The sequence below is a fragment of the Sus scrofa genome, chromosome 8, assembly GCF_000003025.6.
Source record: "Sus scrofa isolate TJ Tabasco breed Duroc chromosome 8, Sscrofa11.1, whole genome shotgun sequence".
In the NCBI taxonomy this organism is placed as follows: Eukaryota; Metazoa; Chordata; class Mammalia; order Artiodactyla; family Suidae; genus Sus; species Sus scrofa.
In genome coordinates, this window is record NC_010450.4 from 112,729,025 (window position 1) to 112,744,698 (window position 15,674).

The 15,674-nt window shown below is 39.0% G+C and overlaps 1 protein-coding gene across 5 annotated transcripts in view; it reads right to left on the reverse strand.

The window, feature by feature from the left end:
* The window catches only part of SEC24B (SEC24 homolog B, COPII coat complex component), a 92,342-nt gene that overhangs the window by 58,496 nt on the left and 18,172 nt on the right, over positions 1–15,674 (reverse strand). For 4 of the 5 annotated variants that reach the window (XM_021101681.1, XM_021101680.1, XM_021101679.1 and 1 more), the window contains exon 3: positions 7,271–7,444. The exons of the other annotated variant lie outside the window; for it this stretch is intronic. In XM_021101681.1, coding sequence (XP_020957340.1) covers positions 7,271–7,444 — 174 coding nt within the window. The remainder of the gene's footprint in view (positions 1–7,270; positions 7,445–15,674) is intronic. 5 annotated transcript variants of the gene reach the window in all.

The window sequence follows — 15,674 nt, forward strand, 5'->3', positions numbered from 1 at the left end:
AGGCATATGGAGTTCCCGGGCCAGGGAGCAGATCCGAGCCACAGTTGTGACCTAAGCCGAAGTTGTGGCCACACCGGATCCTTAACCCACTGTGCTGGGTTGGGGATTGAACTTGCATCCCAGAGCTCCTAAGATGCTGTCGATCCCGCTGTGCTCCAGTGGGAACTCCAGGGAATCACTCTCCATGGTACTTTCTTTCCTAAAACTTATCCACTTAAGGAAACAGCTGTGTTAACAGTAGACTTTTTCTTCCTTTACAAAGGAAAAATACTCCCTTAACCTATCTTAAATCTTACTATAATATCTTGCCCTGAGATATTAAAAAAAAAAAATCTCTCTGGCACAAAAGGGAAAGCTTCATCTTTCTGTAAACGATTAATTAAAGCACCCTAAATTTACAGACTTTCTTTTACCTTGCCATACATGTTTCAGCTAAAAATGAAACATTAAAAATAGGTTTGGTTTTCACTGGAATATTCTTAATTCAGAAATACTGAAATGTAGGGTGGTGGAGTAGTGATAAATTTATTTAATGACTATGCATGTATGCAGGCCCACCAAACTCCTGCTGTTAAAGAACCCACTGTTTTTAAAAGAGTCCCATGAAAACAAAGCCAAAAACTGAAAAAAATATTTAAAATATTAACTATTAATATACAATTTTAAAATAAAATATTAAATAGACCAACAACAGGACATTATGGGTCAAGATAAGGTGTTTGGGTTCAGTTCCAGGTAACACCACTTACTAGCTGAGTGTCCTTGGGCAAACTACTAATGTCTCTGTTCTTCATTTATATCAACTGTAAAATGGGGTAATAACTACCTCAAATGGTTGCTGGGAGGATTAAATGAATTAAAATATTTTAAACCTTCTTAGAAGAATGGTGCCTGAAATATACTACACAGTAATTGTATTAGCTACAATTACTACTGAACTTTTAAAAAACATATTTTTGTGTATATTTAGTTTAAAACAATTATTTTCAACTTTTTTTTTTTTTTTTTTTTTTTTTATTGCTTTTAGGGCTGCAAAAAACCTCCGTGGCATATGGAGGTTCCCAGGCTAGGGGTCCAATAGGAGCTACAGCTGCTGGCCTACGCCGCAGCCAGAGCAGTGCCAAATCCGAGCCACATCTGCGACCTACATCACAGCTCACGGCAACACTGGATTCTTAACCCACTGAGCGAGGCCAGGGATCAAACCTGCAACTTCATGGTTCCTAGTTGGATTTGCTTCCAATGTGCCACTACGGGAACTCCTATTTTCAACTATTCTTAATACTTATCCCTAAGGTAAATCATTAGTCATCAGAAAAAAGAACCTTCCACCAACCTGACTAATGTTCGTAGTAATGCTGGTTCTTTTAAAAACAAGACGAATATTTTCTAGGACTACGGCTCTTTTCCAAGAAACACTGGATAAAATTCACAGGTAAAAATTCTACATGATTTCTTCCAGTCTTCGAGATTTCCAATAAAGTACTTTACAAGCTATTTTATCATATTTATAATGATTATAATCTCACTTCCATATACTATATTTAATTCCTTTTACCTCCTTTTAACAACAACAAAAAAATTTACTAGCAGGTGAGGCTATTAGTACCTAGTAGTATATTTTTCTTGAAGTTTCTGTTGTGGTTCAGTGGGTTAAGGATCTGACTACAGTGGCTTGGGTCACCGTGGAGATGTGGGTTCGAAGCCCAGGAACTTTCATATGCTGCAGGTGTTGGGGGAGGCAGGGGGGATGCCTGATGAAATTAAGTTATTTCTGATTTGTATAATTGATACCTATTTAAATACTAAAAAACTAGTGGAACTTGATACACACAAGGCATTTTTAAGATAATCCTTGGCTCACAAATAGCCTAATATTAGGTACATGTTACAGTGCTCTATTTCAAATTTGCAATGAGCAACAGCATACTGACTACTCACTGCCTAGTTTTTATAGCATGCTATTAAAAAAGAATAAATTATCCTGACATTCAAAATTTGACTGCTCTTAATAATTTGGCTTAGAAGATAGAGGCTGCAATTTGTTTCTCAATGGAGTTTATGATGCCCGTTGAAACTTTGGGAACATATTAAATCAGGGAGTTCCCACTGGCAAAGCAGAAACAAACCCGACTAGTATCCATGAGGATGCTGGTTTGATCCCTGGCCCTGCTCAGTAGGCTAAGGATCCAGTGTTGCCGTGAACTGTGGTGTAGGTCACAGATGCGGCTTGGATCCCACGTTGCTGTGGCTATGGTATAGGACGGCAGCTATAACTCCAATTCCACCCCTAGACTGGGAACTTCCATATGCCACAGGTGTGGCCCTTAAAAAAAAAAGAGAGAAAAAAATATTAAATCAGACTTTTTGACAAAGAATAAAATTTGCCTCACTGGTTTGAAAATGAGGACTATTCCCGCTGTAAGGAACTAGGAACTATATCTAGTCACTTAAGATGGAGCATGATGGAGAATAATGTAAGAAAAAGAATGTATATATGTTTCTGACTGGGTCACCTTTCTGAACAGTAGAAAATTGACAGAACACTGTAAACCAGCTATAATGGAAAAAAATAAAAATCATTAAAAAAAAAAAAAAGACATGGGAGTTTCCGTTGTGGCACAGCAGAAATGAATCCAACTAGGAACCATGAGGTTGCAGGTTCGATCCCTGGCCTTGCTCAGTACGTTAAGGATCCGGAGTTGCTTTGAGCTATGGTGTACACCGCAGACGTGGCTCAGATCTGATGTTGCTGTGGCTGTGGTGTAGGCCGGCAGCTGCGGCTCCGATTTGACCCCTAGCCTGGGAACCTCCATATGCCACAAGTGCGGCCCTAAAAAAAAAAAAAAGAAAGAAAATGAGGACTGCCTTTGCCAATTAGGTTATATGGAAATACCATTCTTGAGATAAATGATCTACGTCAGAGCTTGAAGTTTTTGATAACAATACATTAAAGTATGTGATATTATACTGGTAATGGTATAACAAAATTCATAGTATTTTGAATAATTGCTGGATGGAGATCTGCACTGGGTCTTGACATCCCTCTAGGGAGCTCGAATATCCTCGGGCAAAACACCTAACCTCTCTAAACCTTAGTTTCCTCATCTATAAAAGAAAACTGAAATATGGTATCAGACCTTCACATAATTATCAAGTGAGATACTAAATATTAAAGGTATTTTTATTTTTATTTTTTTTAGGGCTGCACCCACAGCATATGGATGTTCTCAGGCTAGGAGTCAAATCAGAGCTACAGCTGCCGGCTTACACCACAGCCACAGCAACGCAGGATCTGAGCCACATCTGCAACCCACACCACAGCTCACTGTAACACCGGATCCTTAACCCACTGGGCAGGGCCAGGGATTGAACCTGCCTCCTCATGGATACTAGTTGGAATTGTTTCCACTGCACCACAACAGGAATTCTAAAGGTATTTTAAAACTGTAAACGGCTGAATGAAAGTAATAATAATACTACCAACTATCTACAACCTGGAAAATAAAATTCAACAAACGACAACAATAAAAATTTCTCACAAGTAACTCAGGTTAGAAAACCTAAAAAGAACAATATTGCTTTAATAAAACCCTTCCAGGAGACCCTGCTGTGGCACAATGGGATCAGCAGCATCTCTACTGTTTGATCCCAGCCCAACCCAGTAGGTTAAGGATCCGGCACTGCTGGAGCTGCAGCATAGGTCACAACTGTGGCTCCGATCTGATCCCTGGCCCAGTAACTCCAAAGGCAAGGTGGCCAAAAAAAGGGAAAAAACGAAAAACAACAGCAAAAACCCTTCCAAAACTATACCTAACTACTTGACACGTAGTTTCTCAGCAATTATATGTATGCAAATAAAAACTATGAATGAAATTTTTCTAAAGTTTATCTTATTCTAATAATGAGTCATATGCAACTCCGGTACAAAAAGCTAGAGAGAGAGGTAAAAAAAAGCCATTTATCTCAAGGAAAGATGTATTCCAATAAAAATGAATTTTTCCATTAAAAAGTACCAAAATTTATGATGTTTGTTGTTTTGACCAACTATATACTAACAATAATTGTATTGACAGAATAATCTAGAAGAAAAAAATGTTAATACTTAGACACTTATGGTTACAGATAATAAAATTTTTAAATTTCAATTATATATGGTATCATAGCAGAGAAGTACGATGAGTAATAAATGAGTTTCCAGCTTAAGAATACATTACACTATTACAACACTCAAGGAAGGGGGTATGATGTTAAGAAGACAAAAGAAAAATGTAAACTTTCTAAATGTTAAAGAAGGGCTTGTTTCACTATTTTTTAAAGGATAATGGGTTTCATTCCCGTGGATACACAGAAAAACATAACATCTTTGTTTTAAAAGTCAACATATAACTGCAAGTATTTTAACTTTTGGTGCAAAATTTTATTTTATTTATTTGTTGTCTTTTTAGGGCCGAAGCTGCGGCATATGAAGGTTCCCAGCTAGGGGTCGAACTGGAGCTGCAGCTGCTGGCCTCCGCCAGCAGCCACAGCAACACCAGATCCGAGCTGCATCTGGACCTACACCACAAGCTCACGGCAACGCCGGGTCCTTAACCCACTAAGCAAGGCCAGGGATGGAACTGGCATCCTCATGGATGCTAGTCGGGTTCATTAACCACTAAGCCACGACGGGAACTCCAATTTTAGACGTCAATCTACAAAAATGTTCAAATAGTTTTACTTTTCAAAAAAAATTTTAGAAGATATACAAGCAAAACTTTGAAGACTCTCCTCTAAGAAAACAGCAAAAAATGCTAAGTCCTTAAGAGAATAACTAAACAAGGTTATCTTTGAAGCTGGGCGTGTCAAGTGGAAAAAATGCACAACCCAAAAGTTGAGAATTACATTTTATTTGGCTGACTTTCTGTGGACTTTCAAGCCCGGAAGACGGCTTTGAGGAACTGTGCCAAAGAGATGAGGGCGGAGTCAGGATACACATGGGCTCTTGCAACGAAGACCAGGTAGTCAGAACACCAAAAAATTAACCGTTAACTGAAGAAAATCAGGTATCTTAAGTTAATAGATTCAGCACTTCTCTAGGCATGGGAAGATCCAAGAGTCTAGGTTCATTAATATGCACCTTAGCTCTCTAGGGCCAGTATCCTGGCTCTTTCCATCATGAGTCCCCTCAGTGTGCACCATTGGGAGGTGGCTGCTGTGGCTGCGGGCTTGATGGCTGCAACATCTTTGTTTACTGCAATGGCAGGCAGTATTTTTCATTCACAGGAGAAAAAGACTGATCTTTTTTAAATATAGATATTTCAGTAGTCATATCAGACCTACAGCATATCCTACACAGCCACACACTGCACAACTAGAAGAGGCATCAGTCATGTAAACTACAACCTGGTCAATATACATGGTAGCCCTAACACACACAGCTACAATTGTGCCCCACATCTGTCCAAAGGCAAAGGGACTGCTAAGAAGCCAATCTCCTGCTTCAGAAAAGAGACCAAGAAGAGCTGCAATTCAAAAGCCAGTATTGTATTTCCTGTTACTTATTCAAAGAGCTTATCTTAGTTAAATCAAGAGGTTAGCAGCCAACAGAAACTGTAATTCAGCCTTATTTATAGAACGAGCACAAGACAGAAAGGTCTGAGTTTAAAATCTTTCACTCTGCTACTTAAGAATTTATAATCTTGGGCAAGTTACATTATCTTTGTGAATGCCACTTTTCTGATTTGTAAAAAACTGGAATAATATCTACATGGTAGAACTGCTATGCAGATTAAATGAGAGAATAAAGTATCGGGCACACTAAGTTCTCAATAAATAGTAGTTTCTTCTCTTTTCAAATCCATCTTACTATTAAGAAGGAAACATGATAATTATGATTATCTAGTGGGAAAGTGGTTTACAAAATGATACTTAAAGACGGCAGAACAGTATTTAAAGTAAAATAGTCAAAAAGAAAATGTAATAGGAAAAAAAAACTTAGCAGGGTCATTGTAAGGGGACCAAAAAAGCAACGTATGTAACATTTGGGAGGTTGTCATCAATGCAGAGGAAAGACGCCACTTACTTAGTGAGTGCTTCTACATACCCCTAAGTTTCTTCTACTCATATTAAGTGAAACTTTCCTACCAGTCCCTCACTTTGAAGTGCTTATATAATAATAACTAGATTCTATTCCTAATACATCTACTGGCTTGTTGGGGATCAATGGACACTGTGTGGTGCTACAGTTGGGTTTCCTACAAAACCAAAGAAGAAAATTTATATTGTATAATGTGATTGAATGATAGAAAAGCCTGTGTTGACCACATGAGCAAACACTCAACAGACATAAAGCAATGAGACTAGCCCAAGAATTTGTTTTGCTTTTTCCAAGTCTTAGAACATAAGAGAGTTCTTCGTACTCAGGATGAGGGGCTGCCATCACACAGTGAAGATAGTTCCTAAAATAGTACTAATAACTGCGCTGGAAATACAAACTATACAGATTCCTAAACACAGTTATCTCTCATCAAATGAAAAATACAGTATGTTAACCTGAAACATCAACAGATTTGGAATTTTAGCCAGACAGAAAACAATCAAGAATACTGCCAAAAGAAAAGGCAATGTGGGGAAACATGGTCAAAACAACACATTTTAGTCACCTGTCACTTACACATGGATAATATTAAACAAGCAAACAAATAAACCATATTATTTGGCAATGATGCACAAGTGTGGCTTACGATTTCATTTTCATCCTCTCATTCTCAAAACTGGGTCAAAAATTACTTTCCATTAATAATAATGACAAGCAAAGAAATCATCAAAAAGGATTTGGAAATTCACTAAACAAGGAAATCTTGGTGTTTCATCCTAAAAGAAACGATAATAACCTTTAAAAACAGAAAACAAATGGTCCACAATAGAGGGGTGGATTAGTAAATTATAATACACTGACAATGAATTATTAGTCATGACTATAAAAACTGTGTAGAGATATATGAAGAACTGCACAATTAATGTAAAAGCAAAATACAAAATGATATGTACCCTATGATTGCAATTATATAAAATACATAACAAATTTAATATAATTCTATAAATACTTATAAAATCATAAGAGATTGGACTGTGTAATACAGTCATGTTTGAATTGCGGTTATAAATTACTTTTTTCATATTTTCCATAAATTATGGTTCTTCAGTTTGACTTTTAAAGATCAGCTATTTGAATTAGTGTATGTGTACATCTATGTACTATATATAGTATAACAAACTTCTCAAATACCTTTCTGCTGTAATAGCTCTGACGGTTGTGTAACTGAGGCCACAGGCTCAATGGGGCGATTTGCAGCAGGAGGTGTTCTTGCTGATGAGGCTCCTGACAAAACAGTGGATACTACTGGGCTGGACTTGGGAGGCTGAACATTTTGCATTACAGAACAGGACAAAGAATCTGCAACTGAAAACAAGAAACTATTTCATTCACAGCAATACATGTGAAATACACCAAAATACTAATAAAATCGTTTATTGGAAGTTCCGTAGAAACTTCAGTAGCACCGCATTTATCTAGCATATCTTTTTCTAGAAAATAAGGGGGATCCAAAGAAATGATTTTCAAAAAATCTAAAAACTCACTCCTAAATGTTTTAATAATTGTTAGTGGCCATTTTCTTAAAACATTTCACAAGCTTCCTTACCTTCTTAAACAAAATGAACCCCAAACAGCACTTTTTTTTACCTATGATCATCATTAATACTAATTACTGTACTATGCAATGGCCCCTCAGGTAAGATGAAGATGAGATGATTCATGAATTACACAGGTCTTTCTAGTATTAGCTCAAATCCCACTTTGTATTGTAAACTGCTGCTCTCATGTGCTGTCTCTAATCAGATGCCCTATTTCACAAGTAACCGCGTAAGGAAGGGCCTAAACAGTAATATTAGGTTGGACTTCTGGAATTAAGTACATTTGATTCACAGCTGGCCTTTGTAACAGCTCAACCTGCCGGACCTACAGGATTGGCTTCAGCCAAGAGATAAGTGAAAAACCTATGGTGACAACTTAAGTGTCCACCAATGGATGAATGGATTTTTTAAATGTGGGGTATATATATACATTTATATGTATGTACACATGTGCATATATACATGCATGTGTTTACTGTACATTTACAGACATACATACAACAAATGAATGGATAAAGAAAATGTGGAAATACACAAACACACTCACACACGCAGGAAGATCATTTGGCCATAAAAAAAAGATGGAAATCCTGCCATTTTTGACAACATGAATGGCTCCTGTGGTTATTACTCTAAGTGAAATAAGTCAAAGACAAATAGTGTATGGTCTCCTTTATATACAGAATCTAAAAAAGCCAAACTCACAGAAATAGAAAATGTTGGTTGCCCACAGGGAGCTACTGGTCAAAGGACACAAACTCTCAGAAGTTCCCTGGTTGCCTAGCAGTTAAGGACCCAGAGTTGTCACTACTGTGGCTCAGAACACTGTTATGGTACGAGTTCAATCCCTGGCCTGGGAATTTCTGCATGCTGTGAGTATGACCCCTCTAAAATAAGGGTACAAACTCTCAGTTACGGAAGTTCTGGAGCTATAATGTACAGCCCAGTGACTACACTTAACAAAGTGTTATTAGAGACCTGAAAGTTGTTAAGATAGCAGATCTTAAATGTTCTCAACACATACACAAAAAAGGTAATTATGAGAGATGAGGGATATATTAACTAACTCCACTGTGGTAATAATTTTGCTATATATCAAATCATCATGTCATACATTTTAAACTCACACAATATGTATGCACACACATACTAAGGTACATATGTATATATATATAGATATATGTACGATGTGTATGTGTGTATACACATACACGAACAAACTTAGAGACAGACAAAATGTGATATATTTCCCAATACTGCACAAATGATATAAATATGGGGGCTGGGGAAAGAAGGTAGAAGGCAGTCTAAGTATGCTGACTGCCACATCATTTTTAGGAAGGACCGCCTCAAGTCTCAAGAAGCACTGCAGCTTATGCCTTTCTGCTCTTGAAATACTTGGAATTCCCATCATGGTTCAGAGGAAATGAATCTGACTAGTATCCATGAGGACGCAGGTTCGATTCCTGGCCTCGCTTGGCGAGTTAAGGATCTGGCAGTGCCATGAGCTGTGGTTTTAAGTTGCAGATGGGGCTCGGATACTGAGTTGTTAGGCTGGCAGCTACAGCTCCAATTCAACCCCTAGCTTGAGAACTTCCATGTGCCTCAGGTAGAGCCCTAAAAAGCCAAACAAAACAAAACAAAACAACAGTACAAAGTAAAAGTTAAGAAAAATATAATCACCTGTTTTAGGTGAGGGACAGAGAAAAGGAAAGGGGTATGGAAGATAGAGTAAATATATTTAGCTGATAATAGTAAACAAAAAGACACGGACTAAAAATAAAAAGGATGTTTCTGCCTCTGGTAATGATGAGCTAGGTAAGTAGCACTAAACATTCCACTAAAGATAACTTTTAAAACTAGATTTGAAATCATTTTAAAATCATCAAAGATCTAACACAACATTAATGAATTTCTGGGTCATAGTCTGTAAGAAACTGAACACTCAGAAGATAAGTCCAACACTCAGAGCTGCTTTTACCCAGTGGATGTCTCCTGCAAACCCGATGTGCTATTTTCTGCGGCCTTGCAGGGCATGGGAAAGAGAAGACATATCCCAGGGCACACCCAAAATGGGGTACCTGGTAAGGCCCCCCATTTCCCTACTTTTAGGATAGAGTCTGAAGGGTTATAACCTCAGGATAAGGATAAACCAGGAAGCAAGGCCTTACAAAAGCCAGCAGCTTTGATTCAGAACATCTGCACAGTCTAGTCCATCTAAAGCACTGGACTGGGATGAATGACACAAGCTGGGAGTGCATGGAGGAAGCTAGCAGACGGAAATATAAGCCCTCTCGGGAGAACAACCCTACCATCCTAGGTCTCGAATTATTCTCACAAGTAATTTTTAGGAAACAATTCCAAGCACAAAGTCGAAGATAAGCAGTTCAGGTCTGAACAGGGCCCTCTCTGTTCTCCAGTCTCCAGCCTCATACATGGTGTCATCCTGCTTATGGTCCTTCAATCCTCTCCCAGGGCTTGAGGGTGAAGACAAAACGTCTTATCCTAAAAACTTCTTAAATGGGGGAGTTCCCGTCGTGGCGCAGTGGTTAACGAATCCCAACTAGGAACCATGAGGTTGCAGGTTCGATCCCTGGCCTCACTCAGTGGGTTAATGATCCAGCGTTGCCGTGAGCTGTGGTGTAGGTTGCAGATGCGGCTCGGATCCCGCGTTGCTGTGGCTCTGGTGTAGGCCGGCAGTTACAGCTCCGATTAGACCCCTAGCCTGGGAACCTCCATATGTCGCGGGAGCGGCCCAAGAAATGGCAAAAAAGACAAAAAAAAAAAAAAAAAAAAACCGAAAAACCAAAAAAAAACCTTCTGAAATGGTTATTGAGGACCTGAGTTCCTAGCCTCCTCCTGGCCCATGCATGGTTCTTTCTAGCCTCACGGGTCTTCTTTCAGTCCTTGACCTTGGCCATGTTCTTTCCCAGTAAAAGGGAAGGCACTTATTCCCCTCTTAGGTGTAATTAACTTTTTGGATGAACTTCTGTGATACATATGTGTATTTATAAAATCATAATGAAAGAAATATCCATGAACTCAGCATCCAAGTGTGAAAATAAAATATTTCCAGTCCTGCTGGAGCTCTTGGTGTTCTCACAGAAGACACTCCTTGCCTCCCTCTTGAACTGTGTTCATTATTCCTTTGCTTTTATTATTAAATACTTTACCACACAAGTAAGTATCCCTAAACATTATTTTTGCTGGTTTTTAACTTTGTAACAATAGCATGGTGCATGTCTTCCTCCACGCACAACTCTGGAATTCATTTGTGTTAATGAGTGTGGCTCTACTGCATCGTTTTCGCTGCACTTCAGTAGTCCATTGCAAGGATACAAGTTATTTATCCATTCTACTATAAATGGACTTTTGGGTTCTAGTTTTTGGGTTTTATACAGTAGTACATGAACAGTCACGAACATGTCCCTCGTGCCGATGTGGCGGCGCTTCTTAATGTGTGTGCCATAGCTCACCAGTGTGGGGGTGCCACAAGGATGAGGATCCCCTCAGGCCTGGGGGCAGCCTATGGGAAATGAGATCTGTGGCCTGGGGAGCAGACCAGTCCCTTTAGCTCAGATCCCCCAAAATGTTATTTCCTACAAGTACTACCATCTAGAACAGGAAGAGGTACTCTATGCGCTAGCAACGCCACACACAGAAACCTAATAAAATCCTTAGGCCAGGCCATACTAGCCCTGACGAATCAGAACCCGCATTTTACCAAGGTCCCAGGGATTCACATGCACAAAGTTGGAGAAGGACCTCTCGAGTGTGCACAGAAGCAGGAGAGCTGCGCTTTAGGGTGAAGTTACCTTCATTGCCACTAATGCAGAATTTCCCTACAATACTGAACCAACAGATCCTCCGACTAACTGTATCTAAGCTTTTCCCATCATTCGATATCCTTGCCACTAAGGCTAAGTAGATACCCCATTCTAGTTTTAAGTTGCTTTACCCTGATTATTAATGAAATTATGTTTTCATTTCATCTGTGAAATTCCTGTTCATGTATTTTTTTCTTAGGTTGTTGGTCTTTTCCTTATTGATCTTATGTGTTACTTGTGTATTCTGGATAAAACACTGTAAGACAGTTCATGCTTTGTCTTTCTTGTTTTCGTTACGTTGCCTTTCAATGAAGAAAAGGTCTTAATTACAAATTAGTCAAGGGAGTTCCCATGTGGCTCAGCTGGTTAAGGATCCAGTTTTGTCACCACAGTGGCTTGGGTCACTGCTGTGGCACAGGTTTGATCCCTGGCCTGGAAACTTCCAATTACCTCAGGGGTGGCAAAAAAAAAAAAAAAAAAAAGGGAAAGGAGGAGAGAAACAAAGAGAGAAACAGAGAGAAAGAAGAAAAAGACAGACAGACAGACAGAAAGTTAGTCAAGTCTATCATGCTTTATCATGCTTTTTTTTTTTTTTTGTCTTTTTTCCTTTTCTAGGGCAAAGGCTCCCACAGCATACGGAGCTTCCCAGGCTAGGAGTCTAATCGGAGCTGTAGCCGCCAGCCTACACCACAACCACAGCCCCAGCAACTCGGGATCCGAGCCGTGTCTGCGACCTACACCACACTTCACAGCAACGCTGGATCCTTAACCCACTGAGCAAGGCCAGGAATCAAACCTGCAACCTCATGGTTCCTAGTCGGATTTGATAACCACTGAGCCATGATGGGAACTCCTATCATGCTTATTCTTTACAGGTAGGTAGTACTGTGCGTGGTGTCCTTAAGAAATCCTTCCCACTCCAAGGTTCTTCTATATTTTCTCTGAAGGTTTTTCAAGTTTTGCCTTTTTGCATTCAAATATTTATTTCACCTGTAATTCATGTTACACACGGAGAATTCACCCATTATACTACAACTGCTATGGCATTACCAGGTTACACTTCCCTAAACGCCATGACGGACAGGCCGGACGTACCTGAAGCACTCTTGCCAAGCACCACAGATTTCCACTTCATGAACATTAAATAACAGTAATTTCACATTCATTTGTGTTTATTTGGATAATGTTTGCTTCCCAACAAGATTACAAACTTCATGAAAATAAAGATCAAGTCTTTTTACTTGCTACTTATCTTATCTCCCAGCACACTAAAACAAACACCTGTCACATAGTTGGCTTTCATATATTTGTAAACAAGTTCCACAAATATTAAGGACTGCAGAAAAATGCCAGCCATAAAACCAAAACCAACAACAAAACCACCCCTTTCACAAGGAGAATTTGACAGAGAAATATGGAAATTTAGAGACAGACCACAATTAAAAAAAAAAATCATTTGTCTATCTAATGATTTGTTTACCAGCATTAAGGTAGTTCCCTTGTTAGTTCTTATCCAAAGCAATTGCTTGTCTTTCTAGAAAATTAAAATCAATATACCAGTAGTCCCCAAACCTTGTACTTAGGTACCCAAGTTGCCTTTGCAACAAACTCAGAGTTCCAAGGGATGTTTTAAATTTTCAGGAGAAAAGCAGTGACATCTGTCAAAGAACCTTATGAACTATTACTACTAAGTTACGTGGGGCACTGAAAAAAAAATATTGAGAAACAATAACTGAGAAAGTTTAGAAACTTCTGCAATATTTAATTTTAAAGTAGGTTTTAAAAGTAACCTCTATCTCTTCTGAAACAGTGATAAGCATCGGTCATATTAACCTGAGATATATGTAATCTGACAACTTCTGAACTACAATTAAAGTCACTTACCAATCTAAAGGTTAAAAAAAAAAAAAAAAAGAAAGAAAAGAAACCCACTTAACATAAATTAACTACTAAAATTATATTTTTATGGCTTTCACACTCTAGTGTTACAATTAAAATGGAAACATAGCCCCATCTCTCAGCCTAAAGGACTAATTTTTAATTACTAGTTATTCAAATAGAAGGTAACTTTGTAATTATTCTTACTCTTTATTCAATATTCTTTTCAATGACAGGCCCCTCCCAACAGGTATTGTGTTCATTAGCCAAGTGGCCCCACAATCCCTGACCCTACATCTTAGTATAAATTCATCCTATCCAGTCCCATTCCCATCTCAGAAATAAGATAGGAATTACCTGCATTTCTTCTTTTTTTGTCATGAAAGTCACAAAATCCTCAAGTCAGGGAGACCTTAGGATAAGCTGAGCTGTAAAAGGACTGCTGAAAGAAGAGAGAAAGAAAACAGAATTTCTAGGGGACAGAAAGCCCTGGTTCTGAGAAAGGCAGAGAGAGTCAGAAGAACTAAGCTTCAGGACAAGTTCTGTTTCTAAGATTAATGACTACAGGCAACCCAACTAGAATAGCTTCCTTCGTTTGTAAAAACCAAAGGACTACAGGAGAATTTGGATCTGTTACTAGGCATCACCTGAGATCAAGTTAGAAATACAGATTCCCATGACTACCCTGGAGCTTCTATTCTAGCTCAATAAACTGGGTTGGAAGATCACGATCTGTGCAAGGGATTCTGGTGCGCAGCCAGATCTGGGAACTGGGACAGATGCTGCAAGCTGACTTACCTGTCAATGCTAAACCCTTTCTTTCTAGCCTGCCTCTACTATGGAAGCTAACAAGCTAAATATTCGTTTTGTAGCCTTTCCTAGTTTTAGGAATGGTCTTTAAAAGCGGCTATGGCAAATGATAGGTACAGTGAAGTCTGTCAGTGCCACTCTCCCATCTTCTTTCTTCTCCCTTCTTTCTGCTTTTAACTTTGACTTGATGTCTACAGGTACAGAAGGTATCTAGTTTCTATAAACCAAGGCCAAGGATGGCAGAGTGGAAAGAGAGAAGAGACATCTAGGGCATCTAGATCCATTGCATCTGCCCAGATTTTCTGCTATGTAAGAAAAATACCACTTTTTTGTTTAAATCACTATTCGTTGCCTGTAGCCCAAAGTGTTTCTAAATAACACAGCAATGAGAGAGCGGGTGATCTCAAACATACCCTTCACATCTAATATCCTAAAGTCCTAATTTAATTTTTTTTGGCTGCACTCATGGCACGTACAGAAGTTTCTGGGCCAGGGTTTGAACCTGTGCCAGTAGTGACCTCAGACACAGTAGTGACAACACCGGATCCTTAACCTCTTGAGCCACCAAAGAACTTCTAAAGTTCTAATTTAAAATAACCTAATTGTCCAGGGAAGGATACTTTTCTACAATATCCATGACACGTGGCTAGCTAGACTCTGATAGACAATCTAAAGACATCATTCAGAAAACTGTCACAGCTTCACCAATTCCCATTTTTTACATACCTTATTCAGTTCAAGAACAGATTTTGTTAAGTTCAGGTTCACAAGTTGAATTAAAGCGAGCATATCCTATGCAAAAAAAAACCTACATACCTTGTATACGTAATTTTTATAAACAAATAAATATAAGGGTATCTTGGAAGGGTATCCAGGAAAGTCAGAAAAACTAACTACAAGATTTTTTTTTTTTTTGGCCTTTTTTAGGACCGCACTTGCGGCATATGGAAGTTTCCAGGCTAAGGATCAAATCTGAGCTACAGGTGCCGGCCTACACCACAGCCACAGCAACTTGGGATCTGAGCCTGTCTGTGACCTACACCACAGCTCATGGCAATTCCAGATCCTTAACCCACTGAGCAAGGCCAGGGAGTGAACCCACATCCTCATGGATTCTAGTGGGGTTCGTTACCACTAAGCCACAATGGGAATTCCCTACAAGGGTATTCTCATATATCTTTCTCTACCTCCCCTGTTCTTCATCCTAAATTACCAACTTGGGACGGAGAAAACATCAGCTTTAGAGTATAGGAAATGTATCTTCCATGAAAGCCACTAATAAAGGATCACTTAGAGGAACCAGTGAGGTAATGCAGGCCATCATCTTTCTGTAGCGAATGGGGCTGTGGCTGGAACAGAAATTGTCCTAAGGGTGAACTGGTATAAAAAAGAAAGTATTGGCAAACAAAGCATAACCCCAAATGGACCCTTTCCATTCTGCTCTATACCTAACTACACGAAAGACAACTACTTGCAGATGTA